Raw genomic sequence first — 20,589 nt, forward strand, 5'->3', positions numbered from 1 at the left:
ATGATGGGAGATGACAAAGGTTGGCAAGATACCAGATTAACCACCCAATCTACCATCAACCGCATTCCTATCCATATTTGTGAAGAGCGTGTATTCATCCAATGGATGAATATTTAATCAGAATATTAATTGTTGGAGGAAAGAAAGCCCTGACTGGGAAATTGTTACAACCAGATGCTCCAACATTAGGAGATTGACTGAAACTTGTTCATGACATTTAAATCATGGAAAGACTAAAGTACTCAAATGTAATAGGAGAAATGTAAGGATTTATGGTGAAAATGGGCCACTAATATTAGTCAACGAAGACCAGGCTTGCTCTGATTAACTTGATGAATTGCCATTGTAAGTGAGCTAATGACACTGTGTTGTGAGTAGATCTTTACATACTATGTATGACCTCCATGATAAAAAAATATGAAAAAAAGATTTTAAAAATCTAGAACTGTAATTCTAACTAAATCAAATCTGGTAAAACAAGTATGTCACGCTCTTTCACAAGTAAAACATTTTGCCTTCCACTAAAGTATGTAAGTTATCAGAAAATTGTACTTGATGTATCAAAAGTGAAGAAAGTTTTTGTGGATAATCTTGCTCTGAAACGTAATCAGTAACTATGGCTGTAATGTGTGTATTTATATTTTGGCTCTGAAATGTAGTCAACTAAACATATTTAACTGTAATTTTCTAATGTCCCACCACTGACACAAACTCCTCTTATCAATAAAAGCCACATGTAACCAGTGTGTCCACTGTGTTAAATACGTGCTCCTTGTCACTGCTTATATTTGTTTGCAATTTACAGCAACACTTGGCTGCGGCATTAGACTTAATCTAGTCTAATGCAGCAGCCCTGCAATGAACCCTCCTCTCATGGCGTTTATGATGTTCAGTTTATGTTGTAGAGAGGTTTCTATTCAGCTGTATGGTCACTTTGAGGGATTTAGTTTGTGGTGCTGTTGGACTGTATTGCATTATACGCATTGGTATTTCCATTATTTAGCCTACCCTCTTTGATATTAAAGCGGGTGGACTAAATCATGTTAACATGATCACAAACTACACCCTCTAACATACCAACCATACAAATGAATCATTATAACATTATAACCCTCCTTATTGCAAGACACAGATAGATATATAGATAACTACTATTTTTTCCACCTACTTGAATATGCATAATAGTTTTATATCTATTTTTGTCGTTCTAATTTTTAACTGTATGTATTTCTGTCTTCCTTTTCATGGAGCACACTGAGAGCAACTTAAAACTGGAGTCATTTCCTTGCACATGTGCATGAGTCTTTTCTTAAATCCTGGTCAAAGCTTGTGAACATCAGCAGGCTTGTAATAATCTCTGCTCATAAACAGCTCTTCTTTGGTGCCGCAGACCTTCCCGGCACGCTGCTGGGGCTGCTCTGTGTTGTGTTTTGGGGAAAAGAAGCAGTCAACAAGTCTCCTCGCAGCTTTCTTGCGGCCCTGACAGACGGTTGATTTGTGTTGTCTGGGAGGACTGCAGCATCTTGTAGCTCCGCCCTCGATTATTCAGCCTGGTCGACGTGCGGTTGCTGCGCAGCGGGTGAAGGCAGAAAGCGTCCGGCTGGGATCGGAGGGAGAGCGGAGGAGCTCGGTTTGGTGTTGTCGAAGCTGAAAATACCTCCAGTTTCACACGCTGCAGCCTCTCGGGTTTTAAACGGCGCCGTTTTCGACCCGTTTTTCGGGGTTCTAACAGGGTTTCCTCACACTGCGAAAAGTTTGTACGCGGAGTTTCAGGAGTAGTTTTCGGCTGGGCTGGCTGAGCTAGCCTGGCTGCCCGCTGCGCTTCCCTCCTGCCCTGGTCAGCCAGCCCGAAGTTAGCCCGCTGTCCCTCCAGCTGTGCGGAATCATGGCGCTCAGAGCCAGGGCGCTGTACGACTTCAACTCGGAAAACCCCGGCGAGGTGTCGGTGAGGGAGAACGAAATCCTAACTCTGTACAGCGAGCAGGACATTGACGGCTGGTTTGAGGGGGCGAACAGCAAAGGGGAGAGGGGACTGTTCCCCGCGTCCTACGTGGAGATCCTGAGGAACGACGCCGCCTCCACGCTCAACAACAACAGCTGCAGCACATCTGGGGACACTTACCCTGACTCCAGATACGCCAACATCCCATCTGGAGGTTTTGACGGCTCTTATAAGCCTCAGAATAAAGTTGAGAACTTTTCTAAAGCGTCCCCACCTGGTTTCAACACTTTCTCGGCCCCCACACAGCAACAGCCTCCACATCAGCAGCAGCACCTTTACCAGCAGCCCAGCCAAGGGAGCGATGATGACTGGGATGACGACTGGGATGACAGCTCAACTGTTGCAGATGAGCCGGGGACTGTGGGAGGGAGGTATCACGACTTTGAAGGCAATGGGCCATCCACCTACAGAGTGTCAACAGCCTCAATGTCGAGAGGTAGCGCACAGCAAGCAAAGAGCTCCGCCACAGTCAGTAGAAATCTGAACCGCTTTTCAACCTTTGTGAAGTCCGGAGGAGAGGCGTTTGTGCTCGGCGAGGCATCAGGTTTTGTGAAGGATGGGGATAAGATCTGCGTGGTGCTGGGTCAGTATGGTCCTGAGTGGCAGGAGAACCCGTACCCGTTCGCTTGTACAATTGACGACCCCACTAAACAGACCAAGTTCAAGGGCATGAAAAGCTACATCTCCTATAAGCTGACGCCCACCCACACACAGAACCAGGTGAACAGGAGGTATAAGCACTTTGACTGGCTCTACGCTCGGCTGGTGGAGAAGTTTCCCGTCATCTCGGTGCCCCACATCCCGGAGAAGCAGGCCACTGGGCGCTTTGAGGAGGACTTCATCTCCAAGAGGAGGAAAGGCCTCATATGGTGGATGAACCACATGACCAGCCACCCTGTCCTGGCCCGGTGTGATGTTTTCCAGCACTTCCTCACCTGCAATAGCACAGACGAGAAGGCCTGGAAGCAGGGTAAGAGGAAGGCAGAGAAGGACGAGATGGTAGGAGCCAACTTCTTCCTCACTATCAGCACCCCTGCAGCTCCGCTCGACTTCCAGGAGGTCGAGAGCAAAATAGACGGATTCAAGACTTTCACCAAAAGGATGGACGACAGCACCTTGCAGCTTAACGCCACTGTCAACGAGTTTGCCCGCAAGCAGATCAGTGGCTTTAAGAAGGAGTATCAGAAAGTGGGACTGTCATTCAGAGTCCTCAGCCAAGCTTTTGAAATGGACCAGCAACCGTACTCTGCTGGACTCAACCAGGCCATCTCCTTCACCGGGGAGGCGTATGAAGCTATTGGGGACTATTTTGCTGAGCAGCCCAGCAAGGATCTCGACCCCATCATGGATTTATTAGCTCTGTACCAAGGACACCTGGCAAACTACCCAGACATCATCCACGTCCAGAAAGGTAAAACAACAACAGTCACCAACATTACATACATTTTTCACTGATTAATCAATGATACACACAATTCAAATCTTAGAACAACACTAGGAGACAAAACTCTTTTTTCACAATCCCAGTGCTCCATTCAAGTTAAAGTTCACTACATATACTCATACAACAATATGGTACCTGTGAGATCATAAATCTGCTTTCCGATCTCCCTTTCCACAAGTTTGGCAGAGGTACAGTCAGGTTGTAAAGTACAAAATTAAGTACATTAAAGAAATAACAGAATGTATTTCAGGCAGTTTTAATTATTGGACTTGTCAACAGCAGACAGCAGTCAGGTTACCACTATAGCTTATGTCTCTTTGCCAAGCAAATAGGCAGTGTTTGCATTGGGATATTGATTTACATTGCTTCTTCTCCTGTTTGTAAAACAGGTTGTGGAAGCGCACACGTCCAAACACAATAAATCCAAGGTGCTGGACAGAATAAATGTGAAAAATGTATTCTTAGAATCTACACACTCATTAATGCTCCCATGAACATTTATTGCCACCGTGTGATGTTTCAGTCCCACCTGCTGAGCCAAATGGGCGGCACCCGCATGGCTGTGTTTGATTTTCCATTTCCGATGAAGTATTGTATTTAAGTGCGCTGGGGACGGAGAACGTCCTACCTGGCTTGTCGATTGCAAGATCACAACACTGACGCTAAATAACAGTTGCAGCTGAATCCGACTGTCTACATGCTCTGTAGTCTTTGCACAGAATGTCAATGCTGGACTAATCTGGGCCATCCTCCTACATGACCCTAACCCAATGATTGTTCTCATTGTGTGCCAAAATGTCCCTCTCATGAGAAGCAAGGCTGTTATGCAAGAGGCAGAGCGTTGTAGCAGTCGTGTTCAGAGGGAAACTCTCACCACGTTTACCACGTGTGAGAACGTGGCCCAGTTACTTCCCTCTGATGAGATGGAGAAAATGATAAACATGCAGCTCAAATCGGACATGGAGGTCACAACTGGTTCAACTGGAGTGTTTTCTGAGCATTTATATGTGGAAACTCTCTTTAAATCACATGAAAGGTAAATCTTTACTGACAACTGGATATTGAGACCTCTACCTGAAACAGTGCCATGTAGGACACCATATAGGACATGGGCCCATACACGCTAATCCCTCTCATTCCATGCATTATGTCCAGTTGTGGAGATCTAACATACTAAAATCTCATGGCTCGCAGATCAGTGTGGGAAAATAATCTTTTTATCCGCCAGCCAGAGCCCCCCTGTGGTGTCCAGTATTTAATTTACCAGGTATGCAGACCTACAATGTGACCTCAAATCTATAACTTTCCAAAGTGACTTTTAAGATTAGCATTTTGCTGGTGACTTGTGCTAACTCCCCACCTTTTCCTTGGTCACCTCAGTTTGTCGTTAGGGTCCCCTCCAAACACTGGGCGCATTCACTCCACAATAGACAACACTGGGGAAACAGAACAGACTGTGTTTAGGCTGCCGTGGGACACAAACTTCCCAGTCAGCTTAAATCAAGTTTGCCACGTAGGCCGCACACAGCCCAAATAAGGTGACACAGCCATTTATGCAGTCTGGTGTGATAAGCCCAGCCTAATTCCACAGATAAGAAACTCTTATTTGATACCGCACATGGAAGACCTTGCTGAGGGCACAGCGTTGAGAAAAGTTGACAGAACGCAGTGAAACAGTGCTTCAGAGCTGACAGGGAAGCCGGAGCAACACACTGAATCCAAAATTGCTTTGATCTCATAGTGTTTTTTGGCAGACTGAGGCGGTTTAGTTTCTCTATTTATTCAGAGTCAAGTTGAGCCAGTTTTTTTTACATGCTTGCATTCCTTAACTCTGTAATCATTATTAAAGCAAATAATCTATTACTAATATCTTTCTATTTATAGATAAAGCAGAAGACCAAAAATACAAATTTACCCCAGTTTATTCTCTTTTAAAAAGCAGAATCATTGTGTAACCCCTTGTACTGCAAGGCCTGATATATATTATATATAGATATTCTGCTAGTGTCTACAAGAAGCTATATTTAAAATTTATTATGCTGCATGGTAGCGATGTGATATATCGGATTAGTTAATGCGCCTGCATTACATTAAATATTTGCAAAAGTTCACGACAACTGAGCAGTCGCTCGTAACTCAAATCGCCTACATGTTTCCTGGTAGTGTTAAATGCAAATAACCACTGCAAAGGTACTTGACATTCATACTCCACAGTCTACTTATGTTGCCTAATGTTAACCATTCAGAACTGCTAATACTGCAGGGAAATGACTGTGATTATGGACAAAGATATGTGGAAAAGTTTTTTAATTAAACACAGATAGCTCAAATTTCACTGGCATATCATTGTGTGAAGACACCACAGTGCAGCTGCAAGATTAAAAGTACAGCAGCCAAGTGCATGTTCCGAGTTTGTCTGGCCCTTTATCTACCTTTTCCTTTCGCTCAGTCTCTCATCTATTTCATTAAATACTTCCTTTTTGCACTCCTGTGTACGTGTATCCGGCCCTAGCTCGGTTTTGATACGCCTTTCCTGATAAATGTGTGGAGGAAATGTCCACAAGTGCTATTCCTCTGTTATGAAGAGAAGTTTATTGCTGTCGTCTACCAGTTAGACACCTGAAGAGAGGCAAGGCCACATCCTTTGTTGTCATAAACCAGAGTACAGATCTCCGCAGCAGTCGTGGTCACATAGAAACTCTTTGGGCCAAGAGGGTCAGCTGCAGATGAACAGTGCTTTAGCCATGCTTTGGTGCAGCCAGATACTAACCTTAGCTTTAAAAGTACAAGTTGAGGTGAATAATCTCATCATTAACCTTTAGAGAAGAGGTTATCTGCTGGGGTGGCTTTGTGAGAGACTTTCCAAAGCATTGATTGTCAGTCTTATTCTATTTTGAGACAACTATATCTGTCTCATTAGGACCGCAGACACCAGGCAGGTTTTTATTTGACCTCATGGAGGCGACCAGTGAAATGTGAGCCAACCCACAGAGGGACGGTGAACATCACCTTATCGATCTCCACCTCCTCAGGGACCCCATTATCCATTAGCGTGGAGCTCGACTGGGACAGTGCTAGCTCATGATATTGACATAATATCTGGTGATGCTTTCAAAAACATATTGAGCTCCATATTCCTTTATTTTCACACCTGTATTTTTGTCCTAATGTGATATTGTGGCTTGGGCAGCATTAGGCTCTGTTGTTTCAGGCTCCAGAGAAAGAGGAAGGGAGGAGGAGGGTTTCATAAATGCTCACTGTTTACTATCCAAAAATATGGTTGGCTCTATTTTGGACGATTAGTAGCTACATTTGTTTTTGCAAGCGAAGAAACTAAAATTGAAATGCAGCTTTTGTAGAGGTGAAAACACGTCTCTTTTTTTATCACACAGCAAATGTCACGTACTGAAATGCATCCAGTTATGCTGCTGCAAGTTCTTGTTCAAACACTCACTCAGTGAGATAATATTGATCTTGCTTGCAGTGCTTCTTTGAGTTGTTAACTTTAGGCAAGGACATATTATCACATTAGCTAAAATAATAAAGCACCACCCACTCCTACAGCAAGTTTGCAAATAATGTTTTTATTCACACGTCAACGATTCTTTATCAGGCTGACAAAATAGACTATTTTCAGGGGAGAGCACACACTGATGAACTTAAATGCAAAGAGGAAAGTCCTCAATCACATTCACATACAGTAGTTTAAAATTGTTGCTTCTACTAAATCAATCAGTGTGCTTAAAAGCATAGACTGCATACAGAGCTCAAATCCAGTAGAAGAGAGAAAATAATCTTAACATATCTGCAGTGAATCAAGGTTAAGTTCATAAGTAAGGACGTTGGTGTAATGCTTTTTTGCTTTATCCCCATTTTGACTTGACTTATGCTTACTCTATCCCTTCTTAATTTCATCTCTTCAGCACATTTCTAAGCGTTGAATATTCTGCGATCTCGCCACAGTTTTATCACCACACCAAGTGATAATAACAATGGCAGGCAAGTAAGGGAAAGCACCTGCTCCTGCTAAGTCAGCCTTTTAGCTGACGCCCCTCCAGTGCAAACGCTGCAGGTCTATCTCATATATTGTTTCAGGCTATTTAAATGTCCTCTAATGCACAAATGGATGACCGAGGTGGTGGGGGGGATGAGATGGGGATTGCCGCTGGTCGTCCAGGTCACAGGCTCACAGTGGCTCGGTGTTGCGTAACCAAGGATTACGTAAGAGCTGAAGCTGCTGCCTGCAGTGAGTACGGGAGGGCTCGGTGCCACCTCCTTACACCCGGGGGGGATCTCATCAGAGGCCTTTTCTCATTTATACTGTGACACTGTATGCTACAAACCTCTTTTCTCATTCTACATGATGCTGGGGTTGGGCAGTAATCAGAAAACACCATATCTTGAATCTCCATATTACCACACCAGGATTATGTATCTGAAATACTGATGGTCTCCAGTATTTTTCTGTCATGCAGAAGCAGTGATTGTACAACAAGACAGCAGATACAATTGAGCAGGACTTGATAACATAAAAGAGGCTCTTTTGTGATGAAATCTTGCTCTCATCATTTATTTAGAGACAGGTCAGACAGACGGACAGACAGGCGCATTGGATCATAGATTTTAAAGCAATGCTCCCACACACTGTCGATCACTCATGACAGTAAATGAAACATCTTCAGGTGTTGGACTGTCGGTCGGACAAAGTAAGCAATTAGAAGACTTTTCACTATTTGCTGACAATTCATAGACTAAACAAGTGATTAAATGAGAAAACATTCAGCATTCGGCGCTGGAAACATGTCAGTATTTGCTGTCCTACTTGACAGACTCAGTTTCTTATTGGTGGTTGTGTTTTTGCAGCAGGCCTGCAAAGCTTAGCTGCAGCAGCTGTGAAAATGATGTGGCTCTGTATGTTGCAGTTTGCTGACACCATCCTCTGCGACTGAACTCTTGCCTTTCTCACAAAGTCTCCATGGTAACAATTATTCCTCCTTAGTCCATTAGTGGGCTTTTAAAACTCAGGAAGCCAGAGACCTTTAAGGTACAGTAAACACCTTTGGGATTGGCATTTAAGCCTGTGGACAGCTGTGTTTGTTCCTGTCTCTTGTCTTTCCCAACCGCCACACCCCCTCCTCTCCTGCATCTGTTTCCGTTATCTTTGCCTCTCTTTCTGTCATGTTCAGTCTGTTGTGCATCAGAGGAATTTCAAAGATCTGGGTTAAACTGCAGCTGAAAGAACTACAGCCAGAAGGCAAACTGGGCAGATTTTGGGGGGAAGGGCGAAGACGCGTCTTGCTGGAGGGATTTTGTCAGTATATTTTGTGGTGTAATCTAGAGCTTCACACGTTGTGTGCTGCAAGTTGTAAAGAAAAAGGCAGCCACTAAGTATTTTTTTTAACTTTAAGGGTAGACAGAAGCCAAAAGAGTGCAGGGCTAGGTCAGTAAATCATTTCAGGAAACAAGCAGGCTGAATCAGGCTTCAACTGAGTGAGTAAGCTCACATAATGACCTGAAAATCCCATGACAGGCCAATACAGGAAGTTTTGCCACATGTCTTTAGGGCACACATCTCACCTTCACACTCCGTCCTAAAGCCAGGGCTCTGAGATAACATTGTCTGCCTTACTGCGTGTTGTCCGTGTCATTTTTAAAGATTACAACATGTCAGTGTTATCACTCTATAACATCAGACCTACGTACAGTACGTCAGCGTTGGTTTCTGATTGAAATCATTGAGCCAATCATTGTCTCTGCCACATTGGTTCCAGTGCGCATGTGCGGAAGTATATGCTGCCTGTTACGATTGCTCCTGCTCGTTTTCTTATTTTTTCTTACTTTTAACTATCTTTTTAATTATTTGTTTTACTTTTTTTGCTGGTAATATGTTTTTAAGACATTCCCTCTCCAATACATGCTGGTGGAGAGAGCTCTTGTCATCTTTTTGCTGTGAAAGTAGTACTTTAACTCTGCCTGGTGCAGTAAACATATGGCCGTTGGTAGCCGTTGGTAGCCGTTTTGGCTACACGAGTGATCAGCTGATCGCTCTGAAACCTGCTGGCATCTTGACCACGAGATCTTCACAAATTCCAGAAGAATTGTGGAGGAAAACACACCGAGGTTGCAGAGGAAAGAAGAACCAGCGGAGGAGAGAAACCAGAAGGAGACAACGGAGGCGTACGAAGGAAAAGAAATATAAACCCTGTCTCCCCATCGTTACTATGGGCAACGTGAGATCGCTGGTAAACAAGATGGAGGAGCTAACAGCGTTAGCCAGGAGTCAGATGGAGTACCGGGAGTGTAGTTTGGTGTGATTTTTGGAGACATGGCTGCATCAGGACATTCCCGACGACAATGTTTCCATTGGTGGCTTCCAAACTGTTCGGGCCGACAGGGATTACACCAGGAGCGGTAAAGGGAAAGGAGGGGGGCTTGCCGTTCTAGTGAACAACAGGTGGTGCAATCCTGCTCATATTACTATCAAGGAGCGCATCTGCAGCCCGGACGTTGAACTGTTTGCTGTTGGTCTTCGTCCTCGTTGCCTGCCACGGTAGTTTTCACATGTTGTTGTGGTGACTGTTTACATTCCTCCTTCTGCCAACCCAACTTCGGCGTGTGACGTCATCCACTCCGCCATAGCCCGGGTACAGACTCTACACCCGAGTGCACTCACTGCTATCTCTGTCTTCAACCATGTCACCATGGCAAAGGCACTGCCCAACTTCATCCAGTACGGGAACTGTTTCACCAGAGAGGAGAGGACCCTGGACTCTGGACTCACCTGATTTACTTTTGTGTTTGAAGTTTATTTTTATTCTTTTGGAGCTATGTGTAACAAAAAGCAATTTCCCCCTGGGGATTATTAAAGGAATTCTGTTTCTGATTCTGATTCTGATTAACAAGGACCCAAGACAGTGGGTCTGCATCAAATTTCATTTAAATCTTCCCTGGGCTACAACTGTAATTATTTTTTTAGTTAATCTGCTATTTTATCATATAATTCAGTTTTTATAATTATTTTCTGGATAAATTTTTCATCGATCTACCAAATGTCAAAACATGTTATGAACCTTGTCTTGTCTCATTCAGGCAGCAGTCCTAAACACTGAGAAGAAGTTACCTGAAACCCAGAGAAGTAACAAGTGAACAATAAAACGGGGGGAAAATGTCTTCCATTCTTCGGCCTAAACATCAGGCTGCATATTGGAAAATCATTTTTGACAAGAACAAGTTCCAAGAAGCCTAAGAAACACATCAGTAATGACAGCACACATACATTGGCATTTATGTCAGAGACCAAACTTTTCTTTCTTTTGTTGTCCCCTTTGATACCAGATGTGACATTTTTAAGCAGTTAGATCAGACAGAAGGTCATATCCTGTCAGTTTCTCTTGCATTTTGACTTAATATTATTGCTCATGACAGTTCTTTCTTTACCCGGTCAGAAAATGTCAGCAGTATGATAAGTCATCTGTCATGAGCTCCTGGTGTTTTGACCCTGCCTTCTGCTCTCATCGTACCATCTGTCTGGAAAGTTGTAGGCTAATTTCTTATTTTGGCACCAGTATGGCTCTGCAGCCAGCAAATCTATGCAGATGTGTTTTTTCAAAGCAAGCAGCAACAGTGACAGTTGATATGTGTCATAATAGGAGTTGTGTAAACCATGCTGTCGATGCTATGATGCCACAAGAGTCCACCACAGTGACGACAGCAAATATCCTTTACTGGCAGAGTGCAAACTCTGAGGTGTTTTGGGTGTGAGAAAATGTTCATTATGCTCTTCTATCACTGTGATATGCTGGATTTCTTTCTTGCAAGATGTAGTTGTATTGTTAGATTACACCTAGAGGCGCTGTCTGACCATGTCATGGTTTATTTGAATTCACCCATAGCGGTCAAAGTGTCATCCAACAGCTGAACTCAAAAACAAGTTAACACTCATCAATAACCACCAAATGACAATGATGGAAAATTTGTGTCAAAGGATTAGAAAGCGTCAAATGACAATTTGCTAAGCCCTAGTCATACCATTACCACTCAAAATTAGCCCTCGTTTCAGACAAAATTAAATAGAAATGAAATAAAAATAAGCCAACATGAGCCTCATGAAAACACTGTCTAACTGACTTGTTTTAAACTGACAATCCTGGGAAAGAGGTCTACAATAGGCTCTCGATGGCAACATACATGATTTTGTGCTAAACAAATGAGGTTTAGGCTGCATGTCACAGGCAAAAAGTCAGCGTCCCGACCAGTTGGTGATTCATGTCAGACATGGTAAAAAAAAAAGGGCATAGCATTGTTCTTGTATAGCAGTTTAAGTATGAAAAATGCTGGATCACTCTTATTCTAACATAACACAGTGTGGGTCCTTAGCTTATATGCTAGTACAAGTAGCACCATAGTCAAATTTATGCTTTAACCATACTTGTAAACTGTGTGTTTCACTTTTAACTTTACGAGAGAAAAGGCTTTTAGGATGAGGTCTAACTAAGGAGCCAGTGAACGCATGAATATCTTGGATAATAAGTTCAGTTGTTGTTGCTCTAGTTTCTGCTTGCACAAAATTCAATAAGGAGCAAGACAGAGCATTAGCCTAAACTCTGACAGCATCCAGGAGCCAATGAAAACTCTTTGGCCTTGGAAAGGACTCTTAGGTTTCCGCAGTAAGGTAGTCAGCAGGATCTGCTAACATTTGCTGTTCGTGCTCAGATGAACACATTGTTTAACCCATCCATACTCCACAATTTTGAGTGTGTGTCTTCTCTTTATACAGCTGTATAGAGTATTTCTCTTACTGCAGCTCCCGTGTTCATCATCTCAACATATGAAGAAGTCAGAGGCTTGTCGGGCCTGCTGTGCCTAGAGATGGTCGCTAAGCTGTTATTGGACAGTTGATGTTCAGGGGAGGGGTTTTGTAAATGGTGAAATGTTTAAACATGACATCAGCATTAAAGAATAGCCAAGTCTTACAAATCAGACTTGTTCACATTTGGTAGGCAGTTGTCCACGTTCATTCTAAGAACTTAAAATGGCCAACAATCGTTGGTAGATGGTATCAAACAGCCGGTAAAATCCCCTTAAATGGTTGTTTTGAAAAGGCCTTTAAAGTGACATAACGTAATAGATTTTTTTAGAGTCGGCCCCCTCACATTCCCTAACTATAGACACAGACGTTGCTCTGGTTCTCAGGGAGTTTGGAACAAACTGTTCATCAGACTATTTTTAGCCAGTTCCTTAGAGTTATAAATTCATTGTCAAGCTGTGCTCTTGAATCTTAACAGAATATTCATATTATTAATTAACTTTCCTGTGAAAGATCCTGGAAGTCAGACGTCTGTTCAATCAATCAGATTTAAGGAAATAAACATCATGTCTTAAGAAAGGAACGTTAACACGTTGCCTACTTGTGGAACGTTTTCCCACGCTTGTTGAGGTTGTATGTGGATGATTTCCTCTTTGATTGAACATTGATTAATAAATAATGTTGGTGTTGTCCATTTGTAGAACACACACTTTCATGAGGTACTTGAGCATTAAAATTATAAATGTGAATAAGAACCAAAAATGTGTTATAATTTTTGCTCTCTCATGCCCAAACAGGAGCCCTGACGAAGGTGAAGGAGAGCCAGAAGCATGTGGAGGAGGGCAAGATGGACCGGGCACAGGCGGAAGGCATCAACGAGCGCTGCAACATCATCTCCTGCGCCACGCTGGCAGAGATCCAGCACTTCCACCAGATCCGCGTGCGCGACTTCAAGACACAGATGCAGCACTACCTACAGCAGCAGATCGCCTTCTTCCAAAAAATCACAGGCAAGCTAGAGGAGGCTCTGCAGAAGTACGACAACGCGTAATAGATCGCTCGTCTCAGCCCGTTGGCTCAGACCTCGGTGATCCATGACCGTGCACCTCCTTCGTCCTTCGGCCTGCCAGTTTTGGCAAACAGCAGCCAGTACCACATACTGCTGAATGCTGTTCATCCAGCAGGGAGGGACATTCAAGGAGATTACGCTCCAGTAACAATGAAATTTCAACCAAATCCAGGTTACTGTGTGTGTTGGCCACATTGTTTGGGGGACTGGATGTCCTTGGATGTGTAATTTAATGAAGTTTGGCCAACTTGTAATACAAACAACAGTCTAATGCCTTTAGATTTAATGAGAATCAATGATAATGATGGTGCACCACTTGGTCTGAAGGGTGGACGAATTAAATCTAATCAATGTTATGACCTGCAGAGAGAGAACCCTGTATCCGCTGCTGCCAACAGACCTGGTGCAAGATTTCGTACTTTAAGTGTTTTTAGCCTTAAAACACTGTTTTTAACCGACTGTTTTTAAGTGACTGCCACTCCAGGAGCAGCGATGCTCCACTGAACACACTGCCTTCTGGAAACACTCAAGCCCCTCCTGGTATATCTCTGTTTGGACAAACAGGACAAAATGTTTACAGTCTCCTCGCTGAGCAGCCACCGTCACCACTGTCTCGCTGTGCCTTCTGATTATGTCTCTCTGGTCATTTTTGTTATTAGCTACTAAAAAGCTTTATATACTGTAAATGTAGAAATATATTCTATTTGTTTTTACAAAGCTACAAATTTTGCAGTCTTTAAAAAAAAAAGATCACTGCGCTTTGAACGAGGACAGTGTCTTTTATGGGAAATAATATTGTTTGATTGTGTCGTTTTCTGCCCCAGTGGCCCCAGAAGTGATTTTCTACACTCACAGAGTGACAAAATCAGGATAAAGAGAGGATTACCTGCTTTGACAATAGGAGCCCATGCCTTGCTCATGGCACAGCCAGCACAGGGGCTGATTTAAGCTTGCAGAATTTAAGGGACGTGTATAATGGATGCTTGCTATGGCGGATACCTGAATTTGTGTTGGCAAAATGTTGGTTTTCAGGCTTAGTTTTGGGGTAGTGTTCAGAAGCAGGCTGTTGGAGGGTAGAGGGTTCCTCACCTGTTTTAATAATGCAGTCTTTTTAATAGCACACTTCTAGACAGTTCAACTGTACTGCTGTTTTTAACCTTTATGATGTTGGTGGCATCATGAAGACATTAACATAGACGCAGAGACACAAAATAAATTCCTCCTTCACTGAAAGCTGTTGCTTGGTCCCGTGTGTTTTGTCAAGTTCTTTAAATCTGTAATTAAAAATGTCTCAGTCCAGAGCATGATCCTGATTACAGTGAACAACTTGGAAAAAAGCCAGTAAAAGATGTTTATGTGCTGACAAGTTAATTTGCTTTTTAACGGTCCTTCAAAGTGTCTCAGACACTAAAACTACACAAGTTATACGACCCATATAATGTAGCCAGCTTACCATTTTATAACAGCAGAAAGACAAAGAGAGCAAACCATACGGCTCTGCAGGTTTCCTTGGCTGCATCCCTGGAGGGCTGGTGTGCCGTGTCAGTGTTTCATGCTCAGCTCGCTCTCGGCACGTAGATCTGCTGACAGCGCAGAGCCGGGCCAGCCGTCCGGGACATCTGGCCACTGTTAGAAGTGTGGAGCGGATGACAGTAAACACGAAGTGAACAGGAAAGGTCAAAAATAGCAAGGAGTGGTTCTCATTAGCTGCTATCACCACCTATAACCAAAATAATAAAGATGCAGAACAGTGCCTGTCAGAAATAACATTTTCTCCTCGCACAGATGGTCTGATTTGTCAGAAATACTCTCCCTGTGCCCGTCAACAGGTTTGTCGAAGGCTGGCTCTTTGTTTACTATCTTGATGTGAATATACTGTGAGGCCAAGCAGTCTTTTTTGCCCGATTAGAATCCAGTTTGACAGATGTGACGGTGAGCTGCAGATAACAGATAGCGGCAGCTTTCATCACCACTGGGCCTTCAGAAGCAACCATCCAGTTCTGTAAATATGTTTATATGTTAATATGTCCCCATGAGGAGATTATCCATCAGCACCTCCTCTGCTCGGTCCTCTTCTGCCACAGCTATCGTACTGCATATTCCCATGTCAAGATATCTAATTGAGGGCAATTGTAAAATTATATTAATTAAATGTACTGCGATACTACTCAGCAATGTGATAAAATGGAACAAGACATTGTCTCAAACATTATAGTTTCTTTATGTGAAGTTAACACATTCATTTCCTGAGGGAAAAAGAGATGCCCTTTAATTTCACTTTGAGTTGAATGCAAATATCAGCATGCTAACATGCTTGCAATGGCAATGCTAAAATACTGGTGTTCAGCAGGTAGAATGTTTACCATGTTCAGGATCTTGAACCTTGAACCTTTCTGTGTGGAGTTTTCATGTTCTCCATATGTTTGCAAGGGTTTTCTTCTTCTTTTTCTTCTTGTCTGGGAAGTCAATAGGTTCACCCTCTGGGAACCATGACCATCTGTACGTCATGGCAAACCATCCATTAAACATATTTCAGGCTGGATTAAAGTGGTGGATTGGCTGTTGCCATCTGTATAGAGCTACACCGCTAGCACGGCCAATAATATCCTGTCATGCGAGCGCTAAGTCCACCTGGGAAGTGCAAGCTCCCACCATCTCCTTTCTCCTTCCTGTTCTCTGTTTTTCACTTGTAGTCTGTGGTTTTCATTTTCCACATAAGCTCGACAAGATGCACACGACCGTTAGCGATCTCACCCCTCCGGCCTTCTGTCATTACTGCCAACGCCCGGGGAAATGGGTGCTCCTGTTTTTACATTCATGCTCTTCCCGGCCTTAAGCTTTAGTTGTTCTGAATTAGTGAAACTGATAAATATTAGGCACATATAGCTTAGAAAAGGGGTTTAGTTTACACACAGTTACTATTGCTCCATATGACTGTTGTGAACGATTGTAATTAAAACATTCTTAGATCCATGTGTGATAAGAACAATAACATCACAGGATTTTTTCTGGTTCTGCAACATCGTGTCATTGCTTAATGTCACGCGAAACCATGCAGTGTAAATGTTTTACAGTAAGTCATCATCTTCATTGCAGTGTAGTTATTCAAAGGATGGGGAAGGTTTAAGTTTTAGTTACAACAGTCTAGCACGCAGGAAACAACAGTGCTTTTTCTTTTCTTGAAACGGAACAGTGTCAGCAGCTGACCACATTCCACAGACACAAACGTCAAGTGTGTGAAACCCACGGCCACAAAAGCAGCGCCAGAAAATACATTCCAGATGCTGGGGGGGGGGGGGCATGATAACAGAGCATGACACGAGTGTAATCACTGAAGGGCCAAAACACAGAAGATACAAGAGATTGAGTGTGATTTTCTGGAGGATTTGTTGTGGTAGAGTTTGTAATCGAAGCAGTCATGGCATTTCCAAAATAAGCTGTCACCACTGCTCCTACGAGCCTTGGCTCTCCTGCTTTTGGACTCGCAGTGGCTCTCTGGAATTCACTGAATGTAACCCACAAACATTCTGTATCTTTGTCGTCAGTGTGGTGATGACCTCAAAAAAATGAGAAAATCTGACCGAACCCTTTCCCAGCTGCTCATTTACTGCTCACACAAGGAAAAAAAAAAAAAAATCTAACAGCGTATTTTCATCTCTATCATAGCTGAATAGCAGTTTTCAGCAATTTTTGACTGCTTGACTATTTTTCTGTTTTCTTAAGACTTGTTTACACGTTTCTCAATGTAGAAATGGGTTTGTTTTCAGTTTTAATAGCTGGCACTGAGAAGAAAAACAGAAGCTGAGAGAACAGGGTTTCCTCCTTAAATGAGCCGCCACTGACGCCGCATTTGACCACATATTGCTTTCATAAGGACTGAGTCAGTGTCTCGAGATCCTTGTGTAGATTACTCCCTATTCCTGTTGCACCCTCCTTGCGCAACACACAGGTCTGATTCCTCAGTGAAACAACGAAACGGGGATAAAAACCTCTATAGCTGGGAGTTTGGGCTCGTCAAACACATCTCACTGACACTCAAAATCCCTGATTTCTGCTTAGATCTTGTCTGCGCATTGTATCACATCTGCTGTCCTTGACCATTACGCCCTCAACTCATCACCTCCCTCTTTAGAGCACTTGCACTCCCATGACAGAATTTCACACTAAATGCTAATGCGAGTTTGACCCTGGCTTCCTCTCATTGCTTCAGCTGATTAAATGTTACATTATAATGCCAGGAAATGCCCTGAGGCAAACCACAAAGATTTCATCCCACAGATTTCTTGTTGTAATATTACTCCATTGAAAGAGGAAGTGCAAAACCAAACACAGGATTTCTCTTAAAAGGAAATGGGTCTGTGCTAGATTGCCGTGCGATATTTCAGGTCAGAAAAACTGAACATGTTATAGCACGGTGTGTTGAAACAGCTGCTGTCTGGTGTTGCTCATTGCAGTGGTAGTAAAGGACTTCACGCTGCTGGTCAAGCGTAGATTTAGAGTTGTTTATTGAAGGTATTTTTCCTTCAACTTAAGCTTGTTCATATTGTTCATAACACTGAGGAAATTGGGCTTTTTTTTTTTTTAACTCTGTTTCAGTAACATTTGTGGTCAGAATGAGTGAAAGCAAGGTACAAGAAAAGCACATTTGGTCACAGGAAAACCCAAAAGAACAAGATGAAAAACTTCAAAAAGTTCTGCAGAGCTGAAGGAAACTGCAGTCGGGTGATAGTTCCCTGTGTGTTCGTCGCTGCAAGCCTCTTTCACATATTAGTGGTCATGTGATCCATTGTTAATAGAAAAATATGAATCAGAGCCATCTAAGCACAGAGACATGAGACATATGAAAGACAGTGAATAAGTGTCTTTAAATAGTCAGATTGTAGTTTAAATCATGAAACTGATACAAATGTTAGACATTGTGCAGGATTTTGGTTAATGAAGACCGATGGAAACACACTTGAAGTCATAAAGTGCAAATGAAGGCTAATTGAAAAAGCACCTGCTCACTAAATGATAGCATGCAGGTTGATTGTTTGCAGTTGCTGAGACAGGTAAAATCATGTATTGCAGGTCCAAAGCTTTCTAGCACAAAGTACCCCCCCCCCTCCTCCTCCTCCTTTTGTCTGCACATGCAAGGCAGAAGCAAACTTCAAGTGCTGTTTCTGTTCTGTCTGATTTTTTCCCTTTTTTTTTGCAGAGTTCATGCTTTTGGAATGTGAGGCGTTTGCCTGTACTCAGCATATTCCTGCTGGAGGGGGATTCTGGCTGGATCTGTTTTCAATTACAGCCGGGTCTGTGCTGGCCTTTGATCAGAGTCTGCACTGACTGAGGCGGAGGGGAGACCCTGTCCCGACACAGCTGACATGCTCAGGAGCAGGAGGGATACTGAGTGCTGAGGCGCTGGGCTGCACAGATTCTCATTCTCTGTGGAGAAAACACAGAACCACTCCCTCCAACGCCTGCTTCACATTACAGTCCCAGTAGTACAATCCCTTGTATGCGTGTGTGTGTGTATGTGTGTGTAGGGGCGGGGTGTTTTGTCCTCCTTGCCACCTCTTGAGACTTGTTTTAAGTCTGCCCCCAGTGAATATTTCATTATACGATTCACTTCCCCTTAATCTTCTAAATATTACTACATTGGTTGAACGTTAACTGGAAACTTCAAATTCAAGCTCATAATCTTCCACTTCAACATCTGTGATACTCAAAGAAGAAAATTAGGACATTTCGACTGACACACTGTGTCTAAACAGGTGAGGAAAATGACAGCTATGTTCTTTCCTGTAAGACCTGAGCTCATGTGTCTGTGTAACCAGAAAGTTTGGTCTGTGTGGTTTCTTTATGACAGCTGAGGATTTCACAGTGAGGTCAAACACTATCTCCTCCTTTAAAACAAAGATTGCATCAATGCTCTGTCGGCTTCTTTTGTGAGCTTTGGCACGCAACATGCCTGAAATGTTTCACCTCTGTCACGTTTTTAAAAGAAACTGAAAGCGTGTGATTGCTGAAATTTAATTAAGCCTAACAAGCGCTTATGTTGTTCCCAAGGGGTCACACCGCTTGGCCAGAAGTTTACTGCTCACCACTGAACTACACTTCCCACTCAGTGAATATCAGCCAGCGTGTTTAGTCCAAAATAGTTTGTTGATTTGAATTCTTGTAATGTTCTTATTCATGACTTTTCTTGTGAAAAATCATTACTCTACTTTTATTTCATTGTGGGAAACAACAGAAAACCCGCTGACAACAACTTTCAACCGAGACAAGCCCACAGCAGCGTTACAAGCACTTCTTGGTTTTGCAGGAAGCGTGAGTAGACAAACATGTGGGCCTGGTCAGCAGCTCCCATGAGATCATCCACTGACCTCAGCATGGCAGCGCCCTGCCCACTCCCGGAGACGAGGCCCCGGACGAGTACTGGAAAAGGCTCAGACATGCTACACCCTGCTTATAAAACATTATTTCAGGCTAAAATCACATTTGCTGTCAAAAATCTAATTTTGCACTGTGCTTAATCGGACTCAGAGGGAATACAGTACGTGACAGCTGTTGTAAGTTCAGATGTCTGATCAATTTTTTTTGCCAACAAAAACGATTTCATTAGATATATAAGGTTATTCTGACTTGTCTCAGTTATCTTTTCATTGCTGAGTTACACTCAAAAACTGATTTTTAATGAATTTGCTGTTGATATTATGACCTCCCTGACCTTTCCTAAATATCCAAATCGTATGGTCAGATTGCTGCAGCGTTTTATCAGCATATTCATGCTCCCTAGAGGATGAGCCTTCACCATTTTGGACACTCAATGCTGTTTCCTGTTACACCACCCTCTGGACAAAATAATAACTTTACACGAGGCACTGAATGATCTCATGAGCAGAAATTTGCTGGAGGCATGAATGGTCTCAAGCGGATAAACCGGTCTGAACTAGGTACAATTTATTTACCTTACATTTTCAGCCACATAACTGGCAGCACTCTAAGAACAGAAATATAATCGACGATACTTCTTGTGAGTTCTGTGCAGCATTTTTGTACTATGGGATGTAATGAACATGACAGCCTCTACAGACCACCAACAGGGCTTTAGTCTTTTCATCCGATGTATAAAGTGTTTACCAGTACAGCCTTGACCTTTAGAAACATACATCTGCATGCTTTTTTTTTTTTTTTTCAATCAATGGCAAAGCATCATGGGAATTGTTGTATTTTTCTATTTATTCAAGGAAAGAGAGGAGGACATGCTGTGTGTCCTGTACCTGCCA

At 42.9% G+C, this 20,589-nt stretch overlaps 1 protein-coding gene across 1 annotated transcript; it reads left to right on the forward strand.

The window, feature by feature from the left end:
• Positions 1-1,602: 1,602 nt before the first annotated feature.
• On the forward strand, positions 1,603-14,542 carry snx18a (sorting nexin 18a). The gene is made up of 2 exons (XM_070833626.1): positions 1,603-3,413; positions 13,050-14,542. The coding sequence occupies exons 1-2, from the start codon at positions 1,886-1,888 to the stop codon at positions 13,301-13,303; spliced, it is 1,782 nt and encodes a 593-aa protein (XP_070689727.1). The 5' UTR covers positions 1,603-1,885; the 3' UTR covers positions 13,304-14,542.
• The last annotated feature ends 6,047 nt before the right edge of the window (positions 14,543-20,589 follow it).

This window comes from Pempheris klunzingeri, chromosome 7, assembly GCF_042242105.1.
Source record: "Pempheris klunzingeri isolate RE-2024b chromosome 7, fPemKlu1.hap1, whole genome shotgun sequence".
Classification (NCBI taxonomy): domain Eukaryota; kingdom Metazoa; phylum Chordata; class Actinopteri; order Acropomatiformes; family Pempheridae; genus Pempheris; species Pempheris klunzingeri.

What these genes read in the sequence shown, in the direction of transcription:
- snx18a (XM_070833626.1), top strand. Translation starts at nt 1,886, where the DNA reads ATGGCGCTCAGAGCCAGGGCGCTGTACGACTTCAACTCGGAAAACCCC. An exon ending in CATCATCCACGTCCAGAAAG is followed by an intron (nt 3,414 to 13,049) that starts GTAAAACAACAA and finishes ATGCCCAAACAG; the next exon opens with GAGCCCTGACGAAGGTGAAG.